This window comes from Ochotona princeps, chromosome 8 (genome assembly GCF_030435755.1).
Source record: "Ochotona princeps isolate mOchPri1 chromosome 8, mOchPri1.hap1, whole genome shotgun sequence".
Classification (NCBI taxonomy): Eukaryota; Metazoa; Chordata; class Mammalia; order Lagomorpha; family Ochotonidae; genus Ochotona; species Ochotona princeps.
In genome coordinates, this window is record NC_080839.1 from 28,628,218 (window position 1) to 28,652,953 (window position 24,736).

Sequence of the window (24,736 nt, forward strand, 5' to 3'; positions counted from 1 at the left end):
AAATGTGCCTTAACTGGCTGTGCTACACACTATCCAAAAGAGCTCTGATTTCCAACACTCACATATATTATGACTTAATAATCCTAGGCACTGTATACCTCTGGTGTCAGTGACAATCTTTGATACAGGTCATGTCTTCTGCCAGTAGGGGTACTCAATCCAGGGATGGGAACTGAAGTCTGGGTTCCAATCTCACTTCCATAGTCATGTGTTCTCTTGAGATCTCAGAGTCTAATTTGCATTGTGAGATTATAATTTATGCTATATCATATGGGTTCTTAAGATGACTTCTATAAGTAAACTTAGCTAGTAAATAGAAAGGAGGCCAGGATAATTGGCTACTATGCACATTTTAATGCTGACATTTTATTATAACAGCATTAAAATGCTTCTCAGAGCCTCGAGATCTGGAAGAAACTAGGCCAGGCCTATAATAAATCAGACTAATGACATAGAAGAATTTATCAAATGCTTTGACATTCCCTCAGACTCCATCTTGTTTTCCTGTTAGAGTTCTAAAGGCAAAACTACCTGCTTTCGTGCTTTGAATCAGGTTGAGGACATTTTTTTTTCTAGGCCTGAACTTCCATATATAACACTACAGGTCCATCTGCTGCTCTCCAGCTGGGCTACACTAAGCTGTCTCTGAGTCACTAAAGCAAGAACCTGTCTGTAGTAGGTAGCTCAGAACAACTGGAAAAATTTCATTTATCCCCTGGGCAACATCCATGGTGCCTGTAATGTCAGACTAGAACAGTCAAAGGATATGGCTTAAATAAATACTATGTTATTACAAGAATATGGCTGCTATATGAATTAGATTTTTCCAGCTAAACTAACAAAATAATAAACAGCAGATATCAGATTCAGCATAGAACACTTTCGAGATGAAAGTTAGCCTGCAGACATAATTAGCTAGTTGGCCGACCAGAAACTAAGTCAGGTCAACGTGTGTCTTCTTGGGTCAAAGGACTTCTGCATTTTCTTAGAGGCTACTAACCTTATGAGCATTACATAATTCATCTAAAAGTGATTAATTCAAGTCAGGACATGAAACATGAAATTAAGGTAGTGGCATTCCTAGTTACATAATAGCATGGTAAGTAAAAATACCTGGATTTATATGTGATTTGCTTAGGAAAATTAAAGCTCAAAGAAGGAATATGGAAAGGTCAATGTCAATGTACTATAAATGCTACCAACCAATAGATAGTCCAGGACAATATAACGAGAGAAGAAAGGCAGTAAGTCAAGGACCTCAGCAAGAGGAGACTGCAGAAATTAAAATCCCGGGGAGTTTTTTTAATCCTGCTTTTGGAGTTCTTATGAGGAGGTCCCTGCTAGCTAACAGAGTCCTTTCTCTCATGTGGCATCATTTAAAGATATCACTGGTGATCTCTTTGGAGATCAATTTCTCTAACAGGTCACAAAGCCTTTTAATTCAAATTTGGAAAAGCAAACTAAGTTGCAAATGCTGCCATGGACTTGTGGTTTCATATCTAAGTGGCATCTATGTTATTCCTTTCTGTGAAGACAAGGAAAATAAGAATGGAAGGACACTTGAGGACCCCAACCTGATGAATGGATGCGCCAAATACAGGCATACATTGAGAAGACTTTGTGATTGGGAGTTCTCTACCATCTAAAAGAGGAAGGACAGATTAAAAGGGATTTGAACGAAGCGAATATTCTCCTTCTTTCCCAATGTTGATATGGATGCACTGTGGAAGTTACAGAGTGACCACTCCGCACAAAAGAGGGCACCCTACAAATCAGGAGTCAATCATTTTTTTCTACAGCATGGGGGTGGGGGATGATTACATAAATCTAAAGCAATTAAAGACTCAGTTGATCTAATTAGGTTGATGACATTTTCAGTAGGGATTTGGTGCCATGTAGCATTTAACTCAATTTTAGTTTTCCTCTTTCTTTTGGCTTATTCTGAGCAATTTTTAGTGGTAAGATTCTCAATTACCTCACACAGGCAGTGTCTTCCCTCAAACTGACAGCAAAACTTCAAGCAGGTACATATGGCTAAAAACAATCTTAAAATAAAAGATTGTAGGTGGTTTTAAGGACTACGCAATCCTTTCCACCCCCTTCAATTTTGCTTCTTTACTAACAATCCATGCTAAATAATGCCCACTCTGCAGAAAGCACGGTGATGTTTTAAAGCCTTTGTATTGCTACAAGAGAACCTGCAACAGCAGATTCTGAGTGAAGACTTACCACGGAGCTACATCACCTTTCTGGGTAGGCCACTGACAACAGAAAACAGCACGATCACCCAGCATTTGTTTCATCTAGCGCCATGATCTCTCCTTCTGTAGGAATCTCTGACTTCTGCTACAGTAGCAATTACTCCTTAGAAAAACTACTTTAAAGTACTGTAACTTCTTAAGCAACACAGTTCAGCATTTGCCTGTCATGTTCAGAAAAGTGAATACAGTAGGCAGAGATTTCTGACAAAGTATGATCAGTGTTGTTTTTGAAATGTCAAACTATAAAACAATATGTTAAAAAATTATTTGTTTTAAATGCAGAGTGACAGAGAGGGAGGGGTGAGAAAAAGAGAAAGAAATCTTCCCATTTGAAGGTTTACTCCACAAATGGCCACAATAGCCTGGGCTATGCCAAGCTGTGGCAGGAGCTTGGAACTCCATCCTGGTCTTATCCACAGGTGGCAGAGATCCAAGTTTGGGGGCTACTGACTGCTTCCCTTTCAGGTGCAAAGTAGGGAACTGTGATCAGCAGTGGACAGTTGAACTGGCACTCCAATATGGAATAACAGCAACACAAGTACTGGTTTAATCTGATGTACCTCAACATTAGCCCCTAAAAAGCATACTTTAAAAGACCTGAGGCGGGCCCGGCGGCGTGGCCTAGCGGCTAAAGTCCTCGCCTTGAAAGCCCCGGGATCGCATATGGGCGCCGGTTCTAATCCCGGCAGCTCCACTTCCCATCCAGCTCCCTGCTTGTGGCCTGGGAAAGCAGTCAAGGACGGCCCAATGCATTGGGACCCTGCACCCGCGTGGGAGACCCGGAAGAGGTTCCTGGTTCCCGGCATCGGATCGGCGCGCATCGGCCCGTTGCGGCTCACTTGGGGAGTGAATCATCGGACGGAAGATCTTCCTCTCTGTCTCTCCTCCTCTCTGTATATCTGGCTGTTAATAAAATGAATAAATCTTTAAAAAAAAAAAGACCTGAGGATTTCATTGTTTTGGGACATATACGATTGGTAACTTGTTATTTATAAATTTTCCTTTTCAAAAATTCATACTCATGGACGTCACTCTCATGAACACAAGCACTTCTCCAAAGACATTTTCATGTATTTACAGTGAAAATAGAGATATCTTTTTGAAATTCTTCGGCCATTCAACATCTCTTTTCATTGTAAGCAAAGTGCTAAAGAGAATTCATTAACTTTTACCAAATTCTTTAAAATTATTTCATCTTATATTAAAATTTCATGATCACTTAAAAAGTGATCATAATTAAGAGTTGGTTTTCTCAAGTGGGGGTTGTGATGTAGCACATAAAGTCCCTGTGCTTGTGACACTGGCATGCTCTATGGTTGTGGTTCACATCCCCTGCTGTTCCACTACAAATGCTGCTCTGTGCTAATGACCTGGGAAAAGCAGCAGTAGATGGGCCAAGTGTTGGGTCCCAGCCATTCATGTGGAAGACCCAGATGAAGTTCCTGGATCTTGTCTTTGCCCTGGCCATTGCAGCCTTTCTAACTATTAAATAAGTAAATAAATATATCTTCAAAGAAGAGCTTTCTATAGTCAAGTCAGGTCTCACTTCAGACAGATATTTCAAATGACATATTGGGAAAGACTTGAGTCAGTTCCAGTAAACAATACATCATACTGTTTCGATATACTGAATAATTTCATTTTGGATTAATCTTTACAGCACAAAGATATGAATTAGTGCAAGCTACAGGCTATTTCTCTACCTTGAGTCTCAACATACACAATGCAACAGTGTCAGCCATTCAAATGTGTTTTACCAGACAGGAATCCATATTTTAATTTTGGCTTTCCCCTTTACTATTCTTGGTTAAGTAATCTCTCTAAGACTGTTTCCCCATCTCTAGAATAAAGTGGTAGTGGTTGTTCAGCCTAGGGGGTAAGATGTCCATATCCCACATTGCAACATGGACTCCATTTCTGCCTCTGGCTCTTGACTCTGGCTTTCCGCTAATGAGCCTTTGGGAAGAATAGTGATGGCTCAAGAAAATGGGGTTCTGTGAGGGACCTGGCTAACATTAATTTTGTTGAGTATTCGGGGTGTGACTCAACAGATGGGAGTACCCACCCTCTATCTTCCTTCTTCCCTCCTTCCCTCTATATCTCGCTCCCACTGAGCATGTATATGAAACAAATTGTTTTATAACTTAAAACAGAAGTCTGATTGGACTTGGAAATTTTGTTTTGAATTTTTCTGCTTTTACTATTCCAAAAGTTTTCCGTGACATTAAATGAGGTGTTAGAATTTTCCTTTGAATTGACTCAACTAAAATGGATTAGATATGTTGAAAATAAAAAATGCAAGGAGCTAATAAAGCTGTAATTAGGTTCTATACATGTAATATGCTATAGGCCATAACCTCTAAACAATATGTTAGGCAAATTTACAAAGACTCACTGCTAAGAGATGATCTGTAAGAAGGGACCTGGCTATATCATTCTCTTCTCAATCGTGTTACAAAGCTGGCCTATCTGAAATAAAGTGGTTGAACTCAGAATCTATGATTGTTGGTCATTATTTCATTTCAGGGATAGAAAAAGTGAGTCATTCTAAATAGCTACTTAGACACAAGCAGAAACTATAAACTATCAAAAAGCTCTCCAATTGAAGTATTTTTGATTTATATGTCTATCATGTCTGCATCCTTGCACTCTCTAATGTATTGGGAGGATATAAAGTGGATGAAGTGACATGAATAACACAGAAAATGCTGGCTGTGCCTGCTTGAAACATATACACCAGGCTGTGAAAGAGAGAGAAGTGGGAGTGTCTAATCAATGAAGAGACGTCATTTGTATCCAAGCCTAATAGAGAACATGAGTGTTTGCCCCTTTTATTAACTAAGTAGCTGTGAACTAAATGTTACTCTCTCAAGACCACCTGACTTTTTTTTTCTTTTTGGTTTTATGATTTTTTTTTGGGGGGGGTGGTGATTGAAAGACCAACATAAAAAGAGATTGATACCGTGGTTTTAACATTTAAACAAATGTTTTAACATAAACATTTAAAGATTAATGGTATTAATCTGAAGCACAGTTCAGTTTACCACTGTCATTTCAAAATAAAGGAATTAAGCACAGATTTAAACGCACAAAAACTGTCCTTGTCAATACAGAACTACCGAAAGATCACATGTTTGAGGTCACTACAGAAATCCTAACATTTTTGCAGGTTGCCTAAAAAGATTTCTCAAGCTAGATTTCCATTTATGTTAGAATCTTTGGGTTTCCATTCCCTTCTTTAATTTGTAAGATAATTAGCCTTTTCTTTTAATAGGTAAAGAAAGGCATTGGGAAAAACTGCCGATCGGCTGGGTTCACAGTGAACTTGAGGAATGCAATGTGCGTGGTTTGGGATGTACTTCTGCCATATTCATCACCAGAAAGGAGTGTCAAGAATTTTCTTGTAAAATATAATTTGTTCTTTTAAATCATGTTCCTCCTTAACTTGAAATGATTTCTCTATCCTCTACCCACACAAATTAGAATCATTCTCAGGTTCTCACATTTAAATCTGTGCATCGTCCTTGCCTGCTAGAACTCTTATTCAGCTCAGCCACTTTCTAACTCAAATGCCATACAATTTAATACGTCATTCCTCGCACATTTCTAAAAAAAAAAAATTAGTCAGCAACAAACTTGAGAATTTGTATAGTCTTCTATGACAAGGTTAATAACAAACACAGCTGCAGGGACATGACATATTAGGATAGTCTAGACCCAAAGGACTATGAAATCTGACTTTCTCAACTGAACTCCAGCCTTTAAAATTTAGAGTTGTATGATTTTAGCTTATTGGCTTGAAACCTCAGTTTCTTTGCCTGAAAAATGCAATTAAAACTATTGTGAAGAAAGCGGTATACTCTATAATAGCACTAATTGTAAAGTAAAACTTCTGAAAATGTTAGTCTTATTATTATGACAATTAGTAGTATTGCTTTTATTGTTTTGAACTGATTATCCCCTAAGGATCTCAACACAGACCTGGTTCACTGTATATATCAGTAAAGAGTAAAAGTTACCCTCTGAGGGATAAATCAAAGTAGGAGGAGATTCAACCTTTTAGAAATGCATTTCATTGAATCAGTTAAGACTATAGCATTTTTGAGTTCTCCTTAGCACTCTTCTACATAATTCCACACCTTGGGAAACGAAAAATCCAGAACAGTCACATCAACAGACACAGTGCTGCTTTCTCCAGATGCTTACCTGAATCAGGCTTCTATGGACTGAGGTATTTTGTTTAATAATAAACCAAAGTATGTTGCTATTAATCAATGCCACGCATGGCTAATGATTAAAAAGTTTTAAAAGTATTCAATCTTATGGTTTAGAGACCCAGAACACTAAATCACAGAAATACAATCTAAGAGGAACTTCTATTTGCAATATTAGAAGAAATTAGATTATGCTTGAACAGAAAGAGATATACAATCTGCATATTCAAGAACTTTTTGATGCTTTTGTCCCCAAATCGTAATACATTGAAATCCTATAAAAAGGCACAGTAGACAGCAACAGCTGAGAATAATGAGGAAAATTATTGATATCATTTTAGCTTATATCATCTTGTTCAGGTCAATATTTATCAAACTCACTAGACCACACAGCTTACTTACCTCTTAGCATACCTAAGTTACAGGTGCGAGACATTTCATTACATAGACTCATTCCATTCTTGTAATCTGTTTTTTTTTCCTTTCGCCCTTAATATTCAAACAAGTCACCACTATATAGCTCACATGTAAGATATTTAAGTAAAAATGAATGGCCAAAATTATGTACTTTAGTCTTATCATCTCTATTGGTTTGACTTTCTTTTATAGCCCATACGCAACTATCCATGCAAATCTCAATTTGAATTACTTACAGGCAAGTGGAGAAGGAAACTTGATTCCTTCATGTTGTTTTGTGAGCTGCTCCCCCCTCCACCCACTCCCCAATCGTACATTAAAAATACAACAGAATACTGAATTTAAGGTTGTGACATTTGACTCGGAAGACATCATGGCTTCTGCCCCGACTCTTTCAGTGTGGATCTGAAATGACGAGATCATGAATTAGGAAGGATTCTGGTGACCGCGATATTTACCTCTTTGAGACAGCCCATAAAGTTGTTACTGACTGGTGACCCTGGTAGGTCGGCTGTGCTGGGACTGCCTCCAACATAGAAAAAGTCATCAGACCCCAGCATGGTATAATCTTCTTGCGTGTAGCCGGTTGTGGTAAGAATCCCATCCACTGATATTGTCACCTAGATAACAAAGCACAGGGAAAGGACACGCTATACTCAGACCTAGATACTGTCATCCTGGAATATGCCTGTTTTGTGTTTTGCTTTGTTTTACTTTTTTTGTTTTGTTTTGCTTTTTGCTTTTTTTTCTGTTTGAGTTTTTTTGTTTATTATTATTCTTATTATTTTTAGACCTATGAAGGAACCCATTTTCATGTCTGTTTGAGGTTTATTCTTGATTCTATTCAACTAACCCTAGGAGGTCTAAACTAGTTAGAGTTAACTGATTATTGAACTAGTGTCAGCATCATCCCTATTGCAACTCAAAAGTTATTTAGCAGACACAAAAATGGTGTTAGTAAAATGCTTCCTAGGTTAGTTTTGCTGGTGTACATATTAGTAGAGTTTAGTTGTCTATTATTAACTAATCACAACGTGCACCTTGTAAACATAAAAGGCGCAAGCTATTTCCAGCAATGTCACTATTTGCACTATTAAGCAGCAATTGTTCAGCATGCAAGTGCCTAAATCCATGCCAAAGGGGAAGAAAAGGCAAAACAACCAGTGGAAGCGGCACACGTGGATGTGCACATGCAGGAGGGACAGTACAGTTCTGAAAGGAAAGGAAAGAAAACAGGGAGAACCAAAGGAAAAGAAACAACTGCGTTGTGATGACGTAAAGATGAGTGGGTGTGGCATCCCCAGCATTCCCAAATCAAGTTTCCATGCCATGCATCATGAATGGTTAGAGACTGGCTGAGCCTGCGGTCACTCAGGCCAGCCACCATTTGTCTTATTCCGTGTTAACCACAGCTGGATGCAAAACGTTCGAAACGTTAACGATGCCCCTACAGGTGAGTTAGGAAACAGAAGTTGACAGGAACAGGTAAAAAATAAGAAGATCAACAACAGATGGAAAGGAAGAGGTCAAAGTAAGCAGAAGAGTACCAACCGCAGTTCCTCTTTTGTTAATGATGTCTACAGTTAAAAGAAAGAAAGAAAACACACGGCAAACCCAAAATAAGAAACAATTAGAATGATATCTACCGAACAATGTAGTTTGTTTACCATAGCGTGTCCAATGCCTGAGTGCTTTGTGGAGAAGGGGGGAGAAAGGAAATTAAAAACTGTGAACAGAATAACGATCGTTACTTAAAAAATATGATGGTCTCTACCATGTTAGTACATTTTTTGATTCAGGTAACGGTTAGTAGAATGAAACATTCCATGAATGACATGTTAGTTATTAAGCATGTTAGTAACATAGAAAAAGGGCAAAAAAATTTTACAAGAAAAAAGCAGACTAACAAATAGGCCTCCCACAGAGGTAATATATATTTTTTTTCTCCTGCCATTATAGGTCATAACTTGCTGCTAGACAGAAACAGACACATGGCAATGTTCCCTTTGTCCTTCGGAGTACATCTGACAGGCGCTTTAAAAAGTCTATAAAGGATTCAAATGCCTACAGCTTATCGGCTGACCACTGCTGCTTTATGCCCCATAACTGACCCCTCCCCCGCCCGGGCCCACCCTGATCCCAGGAAATTAGTAAGGAATTGATTGGCATTGCCCTACTACTCAATTTTACAGCACACAAGGACTCCTCCTCAACTCCAAAACTTCCTTCGGTCATATTGATGGACTTTAGGGTCACAGTTGACTGCAATGAGACAAAGCAGAGATCCTGACACATAGAATGAGTAGAATGGATTTGTTTTTCATCTGTCTTGCCACACATGCACCCGGGCTGTACAGCAAGTTTCCTTTAAGCTATCAATTCGCTGCTTGTTTTGTAACCTGAGCAAAGGCAAATCTAGAAAGTGGGCTTCTCAAGCCGCCCCACCCTTCCTTCTGTGCTTCTCTCAAATGAGCCTCCGGCCTCTTGGTGAGTATCTGAGAGAAAAATAAAAATAAAATAAAAAAGGGAAAACCAAAGAGACAGACTTTGAGGAAATCTGTGGTCTACAGCTGTACTGGTGGTGGGTAACCACCTCCCCAGCCAGATGCAAAGCATGCAGGGCCCCTCCCAAGTCAACACGGCATCTGCAAGCCCTTTGGGGTCCTCTGTGTTGTCTTTGTCTACCTTAGCTAGACTACTTCACCAAACCTACACCTCCTTTTGGCTTCTCTAGCTCAGATAGTTGAAGCCTTTTGGAAATGGGAAAGAAACGGTTAGACAGTCAACAGCTCAGAAAAGAGGGCCATTTTAGTAAAGGAAAACCAGAGACAATCCGATCAGTCTGCAACTGTTCAGAGAGACAACAAATATGTTAAGGATATTAGTTTGAGATAAGCATGTGCTACAAAAAATGAAATAATAAGTCACTGGCAACATTTCACAAAATGATATACTATAATATAAAATTTCAAATAATAACCACAGCTAATCATGCTCAATATAGAATGGTAACCTATTCAGTTTCATCTGTATATAAATCTGTATAATGATATATCTCAGTTTAAAATAAACAGTACAGCTGGACCCACAGATTGAATAAAGAATGGCTGTTTTCCATGTTTAGAGCCTCTTACATGAATTGTTAAAAACAGCCAGAAAGGAGTGGGTACCTAGGTGTCATTTGGGGTTTTACTTAGTGTCTGTGCTAAAAATAGAAACATCTTGTAGACATCATCTCTAGCAGATCCTTAGAGCCCGTTAGGGGCCTTTCTTGCAGCCATTGTTGGGGTGGGGATGGGGAGGAGAAAGGGATTGGTACAATCCCAAATCACAAACACAGGTTGGTTTGTTTGTCTTTGACTACGAAAAAAGGAACTGGGATTAATGACCCCAATGTGCATGCTTCCAAATGATCACCATGAAAACTATCATTTAAAATCAAACAAATAAAAAACTAAAACTAAAACAAACAAAAAAACACAACAAAAAAAATCATATACACCATAGGAAGGGGAGGGCGCTGGGACATCCTGGCAGCCCCCTGGGAAACTGTCACATGTCACTCTATCAAAATAACCTTTGGGCCCCACAACTTTCTAGATATGCCCCTGCTCAAGCACGGCAGGAAGATTCATCTCAGAAGAAGAAAAAGGTAACTGGTAAGCGACTCTGGGGAGCCCTGTATCATGTGGTTAGGGTTTTCGAATACCACACACACAGCTGTCGTGAGAAACAAAGCCAGTTACTCTCTTATCCACTGCGCTGTTACCTGACGCAGATTCCTGGTGACTTTCACATCATGCCAGGCATTATCATTAAACTTTCCATTCACGGGTTCCACTAGTGCTTCAAAGGCCCCTGATCCCAAATTAATGACCAGAGAGACAGCTCCATTTTTCAGTGCAAGATTGACATAATCGGCTGATTTCCCGGTGTGAAGCATCAGTCCATTCCGCTGAAGCGTCTTAAAGGACAGAGTTATTTCATCACTGCTGCTTTGAATCGGGTTCTGAGACAAGTCGTAGCAGAAGTATTCAGATCCTTTGAAAGTGGCAATGTATTCTTCTTTACCTACAGGAAAACAGACACACAGCCTGGTAAGTAAAGAAATGCACAGTGCAAACTGGTAGATCTTAACAGAAGCAATAACCAATCATCCCCCCCCCAACCTCCTCACGCCACCCAAATTAATTCTGCCTAATTATCACTCATGACAAGAACTCTATCAAAAAAAAAAAAAATCCGGCAGTGCTGTTGGTGGCAGTATATTTTTAATAAACCTCCTTGGCTATCAACTACAGTAGCTAAAACTGACAGTCTTGAAAATTCAATTAATTTTTAAGTATCACTGTAAGAGCTCTGATCAGAGAAAGTAGCTCCACGATATTTCCGGGGCACGAATCAGACACCACAAATACATATTGGATGGTTCCACTCTGCTGGCAACAGTGAATTCCAACATGTCTGCAACATTCTCTCCGTCCAACTGAGGAGTTATTTTAATTTGCAGTGAGAGATTGATATTCAAAGATCTTTCTCAATGAAGAACCAAACATTTTCATCATGAGTGACAGTAGCGAATTACCTAGTGAAGGGGAACTAAAAGACAAACTAAGGAAAAAAAAAACAGCAACAGACTTTGGCCTACAAGCAAACTGATTTCCTACACAGCATGTGCATTCTTTCTTATTTATTTATTTATTTATTTATTTATTGCCTCCCTGGATAGAAGGAAAGCAATAAAGAGTCTAATAGAGTCAGCAGGATTGTTGATTCATTTCCCGGTCTCTCCAAGCAGATGGTAAAGCTGGGTTTTATGAGACTGGCAAGCATTCCAACACATCATCACAGCAAAAGTGTCTTGATAAAGCCTCAACATTTTCTACATAACCCAGTCTTTACTTTAGGAGTAACAATGTGGATCCCACAAGATGCCGGACAGATCGCACAGAAACATGGCTATTTGGAAAGAGCAGTTTTCTTCCACTGGTGACGTGCATTTAAGTAAAGAAGGAATACAAGCCTAACGATCTTTTGACTCTTAGCAATGCTAATGTGTGCCAAGGAAAATGACACAATATAAGAGAATTAGCTTGTGATAAACAATAAGCAAACACTGAAAGTTGTATGGGGGAACTGTAATCTGCTCCAGGGGTGACAGAATCACTATTATTCCACTGCAAGATTCATATTCCAGGAGGCACTGCCATCTTCCCCCAAGCAATAGGTTTTTACTTCAGAATTATTTTCATTTGAATCTGAATTCAAAGAAAGGTCGCAGCTCATCAGTGCCAGATGATCTGACTACCTGAATGGCAGAACTGCTGTAAGTTATTATACACAGACAAGTCACAGCCTTGCACGACAAACAGCACCGACACTTTCACGAGAGACGGAATCCTGGACTGACTACTAGTAAATTATTAACCAGCACAAATTGACCAAATTGATCAGAATCACAAGAAAGATTCCAGTCCATATGAAGGGGGGGTCCCTATTATTCATACGCCAAAAGTATTGTCAGAGCATCTCTCACCTGCTCAGCTGAAAGAATCCATTTAAATAGCTAAACAAAGTTTGAGGCTTGAGCAGGTTTGGACCAGTTCAAAGGCTGAAGCTTTGTATCCAAGCAAGCACACACAATTATAAGTCTATGTGTAACAAATCCCCCCCAAAAAGACTGTTTTGCTAGAAAACAGGGCTGAGCCAAAAGGAAAAATAATAAACAGTTTGCAGTCACTAGGAAACAGCTTTGAAATTTTGATGTTTTTTAACATGATGCTATACATACAGATGAACATATATCACTCTTATTATATGACTTAATTCCAAACTTAGGCAGATTGAATTTGCATTAACTGCAAATACACATTGTTTCGGAAAACACTGTAGAATCTGTAGATACCCAAGATGCAATAGATTAAGGCATGAATATAAGCAGAGTAAATATTTCTTTTATGTGCTCTTTCATGAAAAAGTATGTGTGCTATACAAAAACACAACAGTCATTCCTATAGTCTACAATACATAAAGGACTGAATTATTCCTAACTTCTTTGTTTTTTTTTTACCTTATATGGATTTTGTTATTAAGTTTTGTGTTATGTCAAATGCCACACAGCACAATGGAATTTGCTATGCATTTCTGTTGAATACTTAACTATATGTCTATTTTAAAATACAAGCCAAAATTTCTTTTACAACTTTATTACATGTTAAAAACAATAAATAAATAAGATATAAGCCCTACAGCAATGTATGGGTCAAAGAACTTTACATGCAGAATATATAAAGAACTTCTGCTAATCAATAATAAAAATCCTTGACATGCCAACAGAACAAATAGCACATGTGACCACACACTCCATTATATAAGAATATCCATATGAAAAATTACTCAATTTTATTGTCTTCAGAAAAATGAAACTATAATCATAATGCTACACCTAAACTTTCCATCAGAAAGACCAAAATGAAAAATACTGAAAACTACCAAGTATTGGTGAAGACAGGGAGCAGCTGGAACTCTCATACATTGTTAGTGGAGATTACTTTGATTTTTGGTATTATCTTTGAAAACTAAACATGTATCGGCTTTACCACTCATAAATACACCATCAAAAAATGCAAAAACAGTCCATCAAAATCACAAATCAAAGTGTTTACAGTAACACTCTATATAAATAGCTTCAAACTGAACACCACTACAGACAACCAATAAAAGAATTGGATAAACAGGTATAACATCAAACAGGTTACTAAAGAATATATCAAGAGCTATATGCAGAAATGTTGATAAATCTCAAAGTAATAACGTTAAGTGGAAAAAAAAAAAAAAAGGCCAGCATAGTGATGCAACTTAAGATGTCAACATCCCATCTCAGAGCACCAGTTCAGATCCTGGCTATTCCTCTTCTAGTCCAACTTCCAGCTAATGTAACTGGGAAGTCAGCATGGGAAACATGAATGGACCTCCAGGATCCTGGATCTTGCTGGTTTCAGACCTGTCTGTTATAGACACTTATGAGAAAAAATGGATGGTAATTCTGTGTGGCAGAAGGGGTAGGGAGTGTGTCTCAGTGGACTGAAGTTCACATCAGGTTTAATTTTTATGGCCTCAGGAATTTAACAAAAAATCCCATCGTTTGATTTGCCACAATTATGTTTCATTTAGAAATAAATCCAATTGATTTTTATAAAGAAAAACAGCATGAATTCAAGGAAGAGTAGCAGTTCACTTTTTCCTTAGATTTTCAATTTGACACAAGCCTGTGAAAGATTCTGAAATTTCCAAATACAATTCAATATATGTAAGCACTGAGGCCACCTTCTGTAGTTGGGTTACACTAAACAAACTTCTATAAAACAGTCATTCTCCAAGGTTTTATTTCCTGCTGAGTAAAGCTCAAGACAACCAATTCAGAAACAATTTGCCAAGCTTTCAATCAACAAAAAGAGGGAGACTGTAGATGACAATTTTAGATCCCTCACTATGAAAGCTGAAGAAGACTTAACGCATTGTGGAGTCCAAAATCCTCAATCCAATTACCAATGTAGTAATTTGCAACGTAGTAAGCTGGGCACTGAATTAATGGTTCTTCCTCTCAGACTCTGTCCCTGTCTGTCTCTCTCTGTTTCTTCGGCTTTCAGATAAGTATATAAATAAAATGAGGTAAACAGTAAATCTCATCCAAATTTGTTTTATTCCTGTACACAATGAAAACTCTTTAGAAAACAATAGTATGAGGTGTGGCATGATTTATATTTCAAAATAATAATTATGGCTATGTTGTAGAAAATGAACTCTAAGTAGGCAGAGGAATGGGGAGCCATAGGGCCAATAGTAAGGAAGTTGCAAAGCACGGAAGCATGGGCTATGAGCAATTCAGTAAGTAATCACTATAAAGCCTTTTTTCATCAACAAATGGAAGCACTAACACCACATCTATATCATATGATAGTTAAAGGGATTAAATGATGTAACACATGGGTAACAGATCTATTACATGGTCTCTAAACCATGTGGCACAGAAGCATGAAATAGTTTATTTATGTATTATATTTCCTTAGCCATTGCTTTCCGATACAGACTTATTTCAATGCCCTGTGTCTTAAAAATATTTGGGGAAGGATTAATGAATTTCTAGTCAGTTTGACCATTAAAAGGTGAGACTGATCCATAAGTATAAGCTAACAAATTTTTCAAAGAAAGCTTACAGAAATGATTGATTTGAAAGCCAGAGTTAAATAAGGAGAAAGAGAATGAGAGAGAGAGCAGTCTTCTGTCTCATAGTCCATTCCCCAAATGCCTACCATGACCAGGGCTGGGCCACTCAGATTGCAGGAGTCCAAAGCTGCGAGTCTCCCACATAGGAAGCACTGACCCAACTATCCAAGCCATGCACGTGTTGCCTCCATGGTACATGCTGGCAGCAAGAGAGAATCTCAAGAGGGAGCCAGGACTCGAAAGCAGGCACCTCTATGTGCGTGCAGACATCTCAGTTGGCAGCCCAAATACTGTCTGAACGCACTCTCTGCCTTCTGTTTCACCCTCTTGATCCTGGGATATCAACCATCTAGATTCTTAAACGCCCCATGAGGTCTCCCACTGCAGCTAGCAATTTGAGACAGAAGAGAGAAACTCTTCCTGATCCACCTGCTTCATTCCCAGGCTCTAATATTCACACAGTATCTCACAACATCTGCCTTCTTTAATCCCCTGGCCCAGCAAGTGGGCCTTCCTATAATCCTGGCCAGATGGTTCAAACCAAAGCCTCAGTAGAGAGTGTGCATGCCTAGTAGAATTTTCAACATTCTGGCCACACCAAATGTTGTGAGTGTATACTATGCTCATAATTGCTCTCTTCCCCTGTACCAAGTCCCTTCTTCCTTCTTTGGAACGGCATTGGGGCAGCAAGCTTGGTGTATTTGCAAAGTCCTGCATCTGGTCTGTAGAACACTAGCTTTCTTTTTTTGCAAAGATTTACGTTCTGCTTATGATTCTGCACTAGTCTCTTTCCTGATTCATCTTTGTAAACAAAATAAACCCCCCTCTTTTAGTGGTTTGTCTAAAACCTAATTATTTTTCCCAGAACAGGAAGGTGATGAAGGTATGATCAAAAGAGGAAGAAAACATGTATCTATAGATATGGTTTGTCCTCAAGAGATTTGTACTTGGCTTAAAAAATAATCCTTGCTTTTTATTCTTTTCCCAATCTCTCAGAAAAAAAAAAGTATTGGCCTACAAATAATGACAGTTTAGCTCTCTGCCTGTGGCCTCCCTGTGTAACTTCCATGTGCTTTATTTTTCTCCCTGGCAAAGTGACATAACTGGACTGAGTAATCTCCATGGCTTCTTTCAACTCTAAAATTCAAGAGTTCTTTGAAACTACTAGTTGACTGAGCTACTATTTTATCAATTCTTTCAGTACACATTTACTAATGCCAAATTCTAAGCCAAACTGTATTGATTTCCTCAAGTCAAAACAAGAGAACCTGTGAGAGTTAAAATATTGTTAAAGCATTCTGATGACTGCTGAGTTTAAAAGGAAATTTCTATAGCAACCTCAGCCTCCTTAGACTTGTAGAGACAGTTCGCTTATTCTGTGATTTCTAAGAAGTAACAAAAATAAAAGAACATGGAAAGGCATTCATACTCTACCAGTTGTAAGCTTTCTGTGCTAATCAATTTCCTTCTCAAACCTGAAAAGAACAACTTCAGTGGGTTTTTCAGAGGTGCTTGGTAACTAATTTTTCTCCAAAGCTCTGGTTGCTTCTGTATATCAATATAAATACTGAAAAATATCATAAGAGAAAGCTAATATTACTAACTATAAAATTATAGGAATTAATTTGGAATTATGCATTCTTTTCCCCCAATAAAAGTATGGAGGGATCAGCTGACAATGACCAATGTTTTCCTAAGCATAGAATAGGACTCCTGGGTTCAGTCTTTTACTTTATATTTAGTGATAAATAAGTATAATAAAATAAAACTGAGTTTGAGTTTCCTCCAGTATTATTGACCTAATCATTCTATCATGAACATAGCCAGATTTTTCAAAAACAAAATAAGGATTTGTAGCATGACTTGCAATTATTGTTACTACTGTTCATTGTATAGCATCTTAAATCAACCCTCTTATCATAGAAGGTTTGAAAGCATCATAAGTCTTTTTATAGCTCAGTATTTCTTATGACAGTTTCCTCATCTGATTTAAGTGCTGTTTTCTCAGTTTTCTCAAAGAAAGTACAAACTATTACCTTTCCAGATTCACAATCTTAAGTATGATGCATTTCACACAGTTTTATTCCCTTACTAACATCATTAGAGCTGTAACTTAATTCAACCACACATAACTCATCAGAAGGATTTTTGAGATATCTCACAGAATAGAAGATACTTAAACTGCCAAGTTCTTGGATAAGCCCAGCACCTCACAGCAGAGACTCCTCACTTAACTCAGATCCATGAAATGCAGTCTTTAACTGTTTCAAGTTTTCACATCTCAAATGGAAAAAGTTTAACTCAACTGGTATTAGCAACCTAGTCACAGGTTGGTCTCCTGTGTTAGAACTAGGGACAGGGAACAAAAGTATGCAATACAGTCACACAAGGGGAGCACTGAGAGAGAACGGCTTACCCAGAAAAACCAGACCTGAGCAGCAAATTGATATCAGAACATAATACCAGTCTCTCACAATAGCTTTTTTGTATGTGCTTTGTTTTTATTTTGTTAGTTTTTTAAAGATGCCAGCATCACATCTGGAGAGTGCTGGAGCCAGGAGCTAAAGTTAATCCCTGAACTCAGGTACCCTGAGATGAGACATGGCATCTTTTCTTTGAAGATACAATTATTTTTATTAGGAAAGAAGATTTACAGACAGAAGGAAACATAGTGAGAAAGATTTTCCATCTGCTAGTTCACTCCCCAAGTGGACTCAATGGCCACAGCTACGCCAATTCAAAGCTAGGAGACAGGACTTTGTTCTGGGTCTCCCATCTGGGTGCAGGGTCCCAAGGTTTTGAGCCATGATCGACTACTTTCCCACACCACAAACATGGAGCTGGATGGGAAGTGGAGCAGTCAGGACTCCATATGGGATCTTGGTGCATGGAAGGCGAAGATTTAGCCAGTGAGCTAACGCTCCAGGACTGAAAACTCTGGAGCTTGAACAGGACAAGCAACAAGACAATTTTCTCTGGCAATGCATAGCTAAGCACAAGGCAGACGATAATGGGAAACAGAATGAGAAACAGGGTCTTGGGACCAAGTGAGCCCAATCAGGGATAGTTATCAGTTACCTAGAAAACATTTTAAACAACAGATTTCCAGGACCCCAACGCCCTTCATATATTTTTGTTCATTTTTGTTTTAGTTCACATTTAACTCCCATGGCAACTTTAATCTGAAATTCGAGCATCACTTTGTTTGCAAAGAACTTGGCCTTCCCTCACTTTGCTCTTCTTGGAAAGAGCCCCTTTCCCATAATGAATTAACACAAAACGCACAATAAATTAGATAAGATAGACATTAATTAATAAAAAGAGCATATTTCCACTTTCCAGTTTGGAAGTTGGTTTAATTTGCTGAGAAAATTCTGGCCACATTGAAAATAGGAATCTACTAACAGCTCTAATTCACAATATATCTATTCATTTCTCACAGTGAGAATACTCTAGTCCCAAGAAAATTACACATTATACATTCACAGTCTGTGAAGCCCCACCCCCTTTTTTTTCCTTAGTGGTTGCAAATAAACCAAACACTGTGGTGCAGCAAGTTTTTTTTCCCTTCTCTATCTAATTTGTCTTGATATTATAAGAAAATTGTACATGGTTTATACCCCATGTATGAATAAGTTGGCTCTTCCTCCATTTCCCAAACCAATAATTCATAAAGGAATAAAAGGTAAAAGGACTTTTTAATTCCAAGGTTTTCAAAATTTTTTCCTATTTACTTAGAGCTCCTAGCTGCTATATTAAAGAAATAGATTATTCTAAATGTATTTCATAATTCATTAATGATTCACCATTTAAAATTTGAAAAATACTTATTTAGTTCAATCCTTTTATTTTTTTAGTTAAGACAACTAAAGCCCAGAGAAATAAGAGCCTTGGCAAAGACCACTGAGCTTGGGTCTGTCATGTGACTCTCTGATTCTAAATACCATGATATATATATTGCATTTGGCTGCGTTTTGAATGATATTTTGGATAGGTTCGAAAAGAAACTATCTTCATAGCTTCAATTGGAAGAAGCTATTCATTCTGGGCAGTGTCTTTCTTTAAATCATGATACCCCATAATTTAACCTCTTTATCACATAATTTTTAGCTATTCCAGAGAAAATACATAAAATTACAACATCAAAGCTTTCATATAACCAGAAACTATTGTTAATTTTCACACCCGTAGCCTCAAATGAAATAACAATCCTATCTCACCCTATTTGCACTAATTTCTTTAAGCTTCTGAACAATGAAATCTGTTTTTTGTGGGGGTTTTCTTGAAACATACTTTTATAATACATGCCTTTGCTTAAGCACTTAGACTTTCCTACTTAAAACAGATAATATATTCTATTTTAAATAGATAATATTGTCCACAATGTTAATAAAATCTGTGTCATCTTGCAACAATAAATGTGATATATATATATATATATATATAGAGAGAGAGAGAGAGATGTTGATGAAATGATAATTAAAGGCTAATGTTAACAATAACCAGGCATATCAATCTAAGACGATGTGATAAATAACAAATACCTATAGTAGTTGCCAACACTGAGATGAAACCAAGTCTTAAAAAAACAGTGATATCTGGGTCTCAGTTACCTCAGTATTCTCATTCAGTTGATATCATGTATCCTGAATATTAGGATTTTCAGAAATGTCACAGAATATCCTAATATTAAGAAATACTAGAGTTAAGAGGTAAGAGACAAATTACTTATGAATTTTATATGTTATCATCATGTCCCTACTACAGTATTTATTTAGTTACAATTTTACAAAAGCTTGGGGTTCTCAAATTACAACTACACTTCAGAGATGACATGGTATATTATAGCCCTACAGTTGCATTTTACTTGTAGCACTAATAAGAAATCTGGCACATTTCTCCTTAAAAAGCAGAACTTCACACATTTAGCTTCTTCCCGTCTCCCCTTAAATAGGAGCCTAGATAGAACGTTACAAGCCCATTTTTTAAGGGTCAATCACCAAGTAAAAACTGTATCAAGGAACATTTAGCCCCTTCCGAAGGTAGGACAAGCTAAAACCTATGCTTATAATACGTATCTGCTTCTGAAGGACATCTCCTCTAAGAAGCAGCATGGGCAGCAACTTTGTCGTAGCAGACAGTCTTCCCATATGGGCACCAGTTCAAGTCTGGCTTTTCTACTTCCAATCCCATGTATTTGGGCCTCTTCAGACACATAGGAGACCTGGAAGAAGCTCCAGGCTTCCAACTTCAGTCTGGACCAGCCCCTGATATGGCTGCCATCCGGGGAGTGAACCAGAGGATGGAAAATCTCGCTCTCACTCTCTTCCCTCCTCTCTCTGTAATGCTGCCTTTCAAGTAAATAAAAACAAGCACCATCATGTGGTATCTTGGCACTGACTGAGGCAGTTCACATTTGACCAAGCACATTGAAATTTCCACTTAGTTGAATTAAAACAAAACAAAACAAAACAAAACTGTCTTTTTTTTTAAACTTAAAAATGCAAGTTTCCCAATTTAGGATTTATGTATCTAAAGTTTAAATGTACCTGGAAAATACTCACATGAATATTGAAAGAAAGAAAATGTACCAACTCTTAACCAGGTTGTCTTATACAGTGTTCTTTAGAAAGCGATAGAAAGTATATAGAAATTAAATATCCCACTATGAACATTAAAAATGTGGATGTCATCCCCTAAGGAGCAGGCCATAGAAGGAAATTCTGAGGTTAAATAAATAGACAAATAAGGATGCAGAGCCAGAGCTAGCTCTGAAATAGTTTATAAGAAAAGCAGACAGTCCATCCATCAGTAACTTCTCCCTGACAAGCTCATCTATCTTTAACAAGCTAATACATCTGTACACTGAGGTCTGAAATTTTAAGTGCCTAAGTCCCTCTTCCTTCTAACAGGCAAGTGCACAAAGGACTGATTTTTTGCTTTCCTTGCTGCTATACTTTAAAAACAATTGCCTTAGTATCTTAACCAAGGCAAATGTTTTTTAAAAGCCTCTTCACAAAAGCTTTTAGTAAATACCACTTGTGTTTTCTATATATGAATTTCAGCCTGAAGACAAAAAGCTTCTCCATGTTCCTCATGCACGTTGCTTGTTTGAGCAACTTAAAAACAAACAAAAGAACCACATGTTGGATGTTTGAGGGAGAGCAAATGGAAGAGTAGGCTGATAGTTCAAAACTGAATGGCCCAGGTTCCAGCAGTCTTTGTGACTGTCTTCCGTGAAACACTCATGCTTCACTCTGTCTAGTTGAGATTCAAGGAGGACAGCAGCAGTTCTTAAGCCTTTCCCACCTCAGGTCAAAGTCCATTTTATACTCTATCAAACAGGCTAGAAACGCTAGAATTCTGCACAAAATGGAAAATTTTATGCTTCCAAGCCATTCTACCACATTCTGTGGGTCCTCTATCCTGTGGGCTGCTTAGCAGATTTTAAGCATCTCATAAGGCAGAGCGGTTTGAAAGCTGAGAGGTTTTCTTGGTGACTGTAAAGAATAACTCAGTTTCTCTTAGAATAAGATCACATTCGGCAGAAAGGATCTGCCATGCACAAGGTCATGGATCCTGATTCTGTGGGTATTCAGTTATTCCACAAAACAGCTTCTCTAAGCCATCGAAGCACTTTCTGATGTTATTGCAAGTGTTTCCTTTGGAAATTTCTCTAAAAACAGCTTGTGTTTACATTTTGCCCTCTCTCTGCCTTTATATTTATATTTATTTGAAATGCAGAGAGAAATAGGGAGACAGACAGACCAACCGACACAGGCTGTCCTCAGGCATGCACATTAGTAAAATGTTGGAATCAGGAACAGACAGTTGGGGCTTAGAGAAACCAGGTACTCTAACAGGAGATATGGGCATCCCAACCGGCCAGCTGCTCTCCCATACTCCTAAAACTGCATTTCTCCTTCTCCAAGTGTAAACAGTGTCTATCCTAGATATTTCCAAGAAAAATGCTTCTATAAATCAAAACTTGCATATGTACATATAAAAATTCAAAAAGTTTTAAGGGTCAATAGATCTGGCATATTTCAAATTTTAAATTGGATATACAGTTCACAAAATAAATCATGAAAGTTCTAAGGTATTAATTCATTGATTAAAGAAATATGTATTAAGAAGCTAATAGATGTGAAGCACTATGCTAATCACTTCGGAGAAAATAAAGATGAAAAAGAAAGAGGTCAAAATTACAACATGTTTATAATGCAAAGAAGACGGAGGCACATAAAAGATTATGGAAATTTAAAAGACAAGATTACTTCCAAAGTATTCAGATATGTTTTGTCAAAAAGGCATAATTTGGATAATATCTTTAAGTAGAAAAGATTTGAAATTGAGAAGATTTAAGGAAAAGCATTTAAAGTTAGAATGTAAAGACTGAGTTCACTTCCCCCACCTTTTCCTCCTCCTCCTCATCTTCCTCTTCTCCATCTTTTCCTATCTCCTTCCTTTGTTTGCTATGAGCCTCACTTTAAACAATGTAGCCTACCAAAAATGAGAGAAATGATTTTAATAGAAAAATATGGAGTGTTGAGTTTAGTTTGGGGAGAAATATTGAAAGGAAGATTCACTACTGGATATTTTTACTCTTATTCCCTAGCAAACAGGCCAATATGTGTAAGGAAAAGCTTTCCTATAGAACAGTTTATTTTGCCTTGTCAAGGAAGATGTTGTTCTGATTATTCTTAAACATGGCTTAGAAATATTATTAAGGTGCTTTAGATTCTTCAAAACCATGATCCTGGGGAGCAGTATTACAGCACAGCTTGGGACACACACATCCCACATCGAAGAGTCCAAGCTGTCATACTTTCAACTTGGCTTCCTGCTGAGCTACTTGGGAAGACAGAAGAGAGGATGGTCAAAGTATTTTGGTCTCTGTCCCCGTGTGAATCTGGACTGGAGTTCTTCGTTCCTGGTTTTAGCATGGCCTACTCCTATTGAAACCATCAGGAAGTAAATCAACACACAGAACAGTTTTCTTTCTCTTTCTGTTTCTCCCTCTTTCTCTGGCATCTGTCTTTCAAATAAAAGCAAAAGTAGCATACTGAATATATGAAATGTAACTGGGAAAGCTTTATATACCACATGAATGCCAACTTTTTTTAAAAAAACTGAAAACAATGTGAAAAATGTACGCAAGGCCAGGTGATGGCTCAATTGGCTAATCCTCTCCCTTGCAAGTGCCAGGATCTAATATGGGCACCAGTTCCTGTGTAGGCTACTCCACTTTCAATCCAGCTCCCTGCTTGTGGCTTGGGAAACAATGGAGGCTGATCCAAGGTCTTGGGAAGACATGGGAAACCTGGAGGGTACCTCTGGAACCCTCCTGGCTCACTTCTGGCCATTGTAGCCATTTGGAGAGTAAATCAGTAGATGAAAGATCTTTCTCTTTCTGTCTTTCCATGTCTCTGTAAAACTGTCTTTCCAATACAAATAAGTATTTTTTTTAATGTATACAGTGTATAACTTTTTAAAAAAATTTCTTCCTGGTTGTTGTATTTAAAAGCACAGTGGAGCAAATTGTTTAAACATGCCAATCTTCCATTTCCTTCTCCAATAAAATGTGGAAGAAAATAGTATTTATCTGGACATTAATGACTTAGTGTTAGTAAAATTATCAGCATTGGGTCTGGCCACAGATATCATTCAACTCTGCTTAACATATGTTCTAATTTGTTCTTTAATCTTACAAATTAGTTTCACCAGATTTTTACTTCATGAAAAGTTGCTTTCATTTCTTGACTAACAGAACATTCTCTACACTCAAGATTATAAAAGCGCTTTTCTCTCTTCTAGCATTTTTATGACTTTACAATTCATTTAGCATTTATTTACCTGAATGGCACTACAGTGGAAACCAATTTTATTTTACTTTTCCACTTGTATGATCGTTTTTTCTGAAACTGTTTACCACTCTATCCTTCCCTTACAGTGTTTAAACATCTTGTTCCACAGATACAATGCTTAGACATATTTCTAGACTTCATTTTCTCCATACAGCTTTTGCCAGAACAAAATTGTACTACAGTTGTTTCAAAATACCTTTTACTGTCATGTTGACAACTTACCTAGATTATCATTTCCTCATAACTTTTAATGCACTATGAAAGTTTACACCTGCAGATTAATTTTACACTTTTTATTGGTCCAAAAAATGACTCTCTGAACTGAAACTCCTAAAATATTTAATTTATCACACAGCCTAAATCATCGTATTCAGCGTTACTGAGTTTGGATTTTATTTGTGTATTTTTGCAAGATTTTGTTTTCTTTTTTATGCAAACCCTGGACAAAGCAAGTGTTTTACGGTGCTTTCAGAAGCTGCATATTTCTAAAATCATTATCTGGGGAAAAAGCCTAACGATCTAAACATCTATATTAACTTGATATAGGCAATGCTTTGAGCGAAAACCTAGTCAATATTTTTTTCTTCTCAATCTAACCTTTAATCTTGATTATAAGTACCTGAATTATTAATAAATATATTGCTTTTTCTTGTCTCGAAAGGATAGCTTCTGTTTTATTCAAAAGACTTACATGTTCATGCTGTTAGTCATCAAGCTATTCTAATCGTAGATTATTTCTTGACTCAACCAT

At 37.6% G+C, this 24,736-nt stretch overlaps 1 protein-coding gene across 4 annotated transcripts in view; it reads right to left on the reverse strand.

Annotated features, from left to right (window-relative positions):
• NRXN1 (neurexin 1) overlaps positions 1–24,736 on the reverse strand; it is a 1,084,317-nt gene that overhangs the window by 674,948 nt on the left and 384,633 nt on the right. For all 4 annotated transcript variants that reach the window (XM_058667775.1, XM_058667773.1, XM_058667774.1 and 1 more), the window contains exons 4-5: positions 10,662–10,963; positions 7,351–7,512 (exon numbers count right to left, since the gene is read on the reverse strand). In XM_058667775.1, the coding sequence (XP_058523758.1) occupies positions 7,351–7,512; positions 10,662–10,963 (464 nt within the window). The remainder of the gene's footprint in view (positions 1–7,350; positions 7,513–10,661; positions 10,964–24,736) is intronic.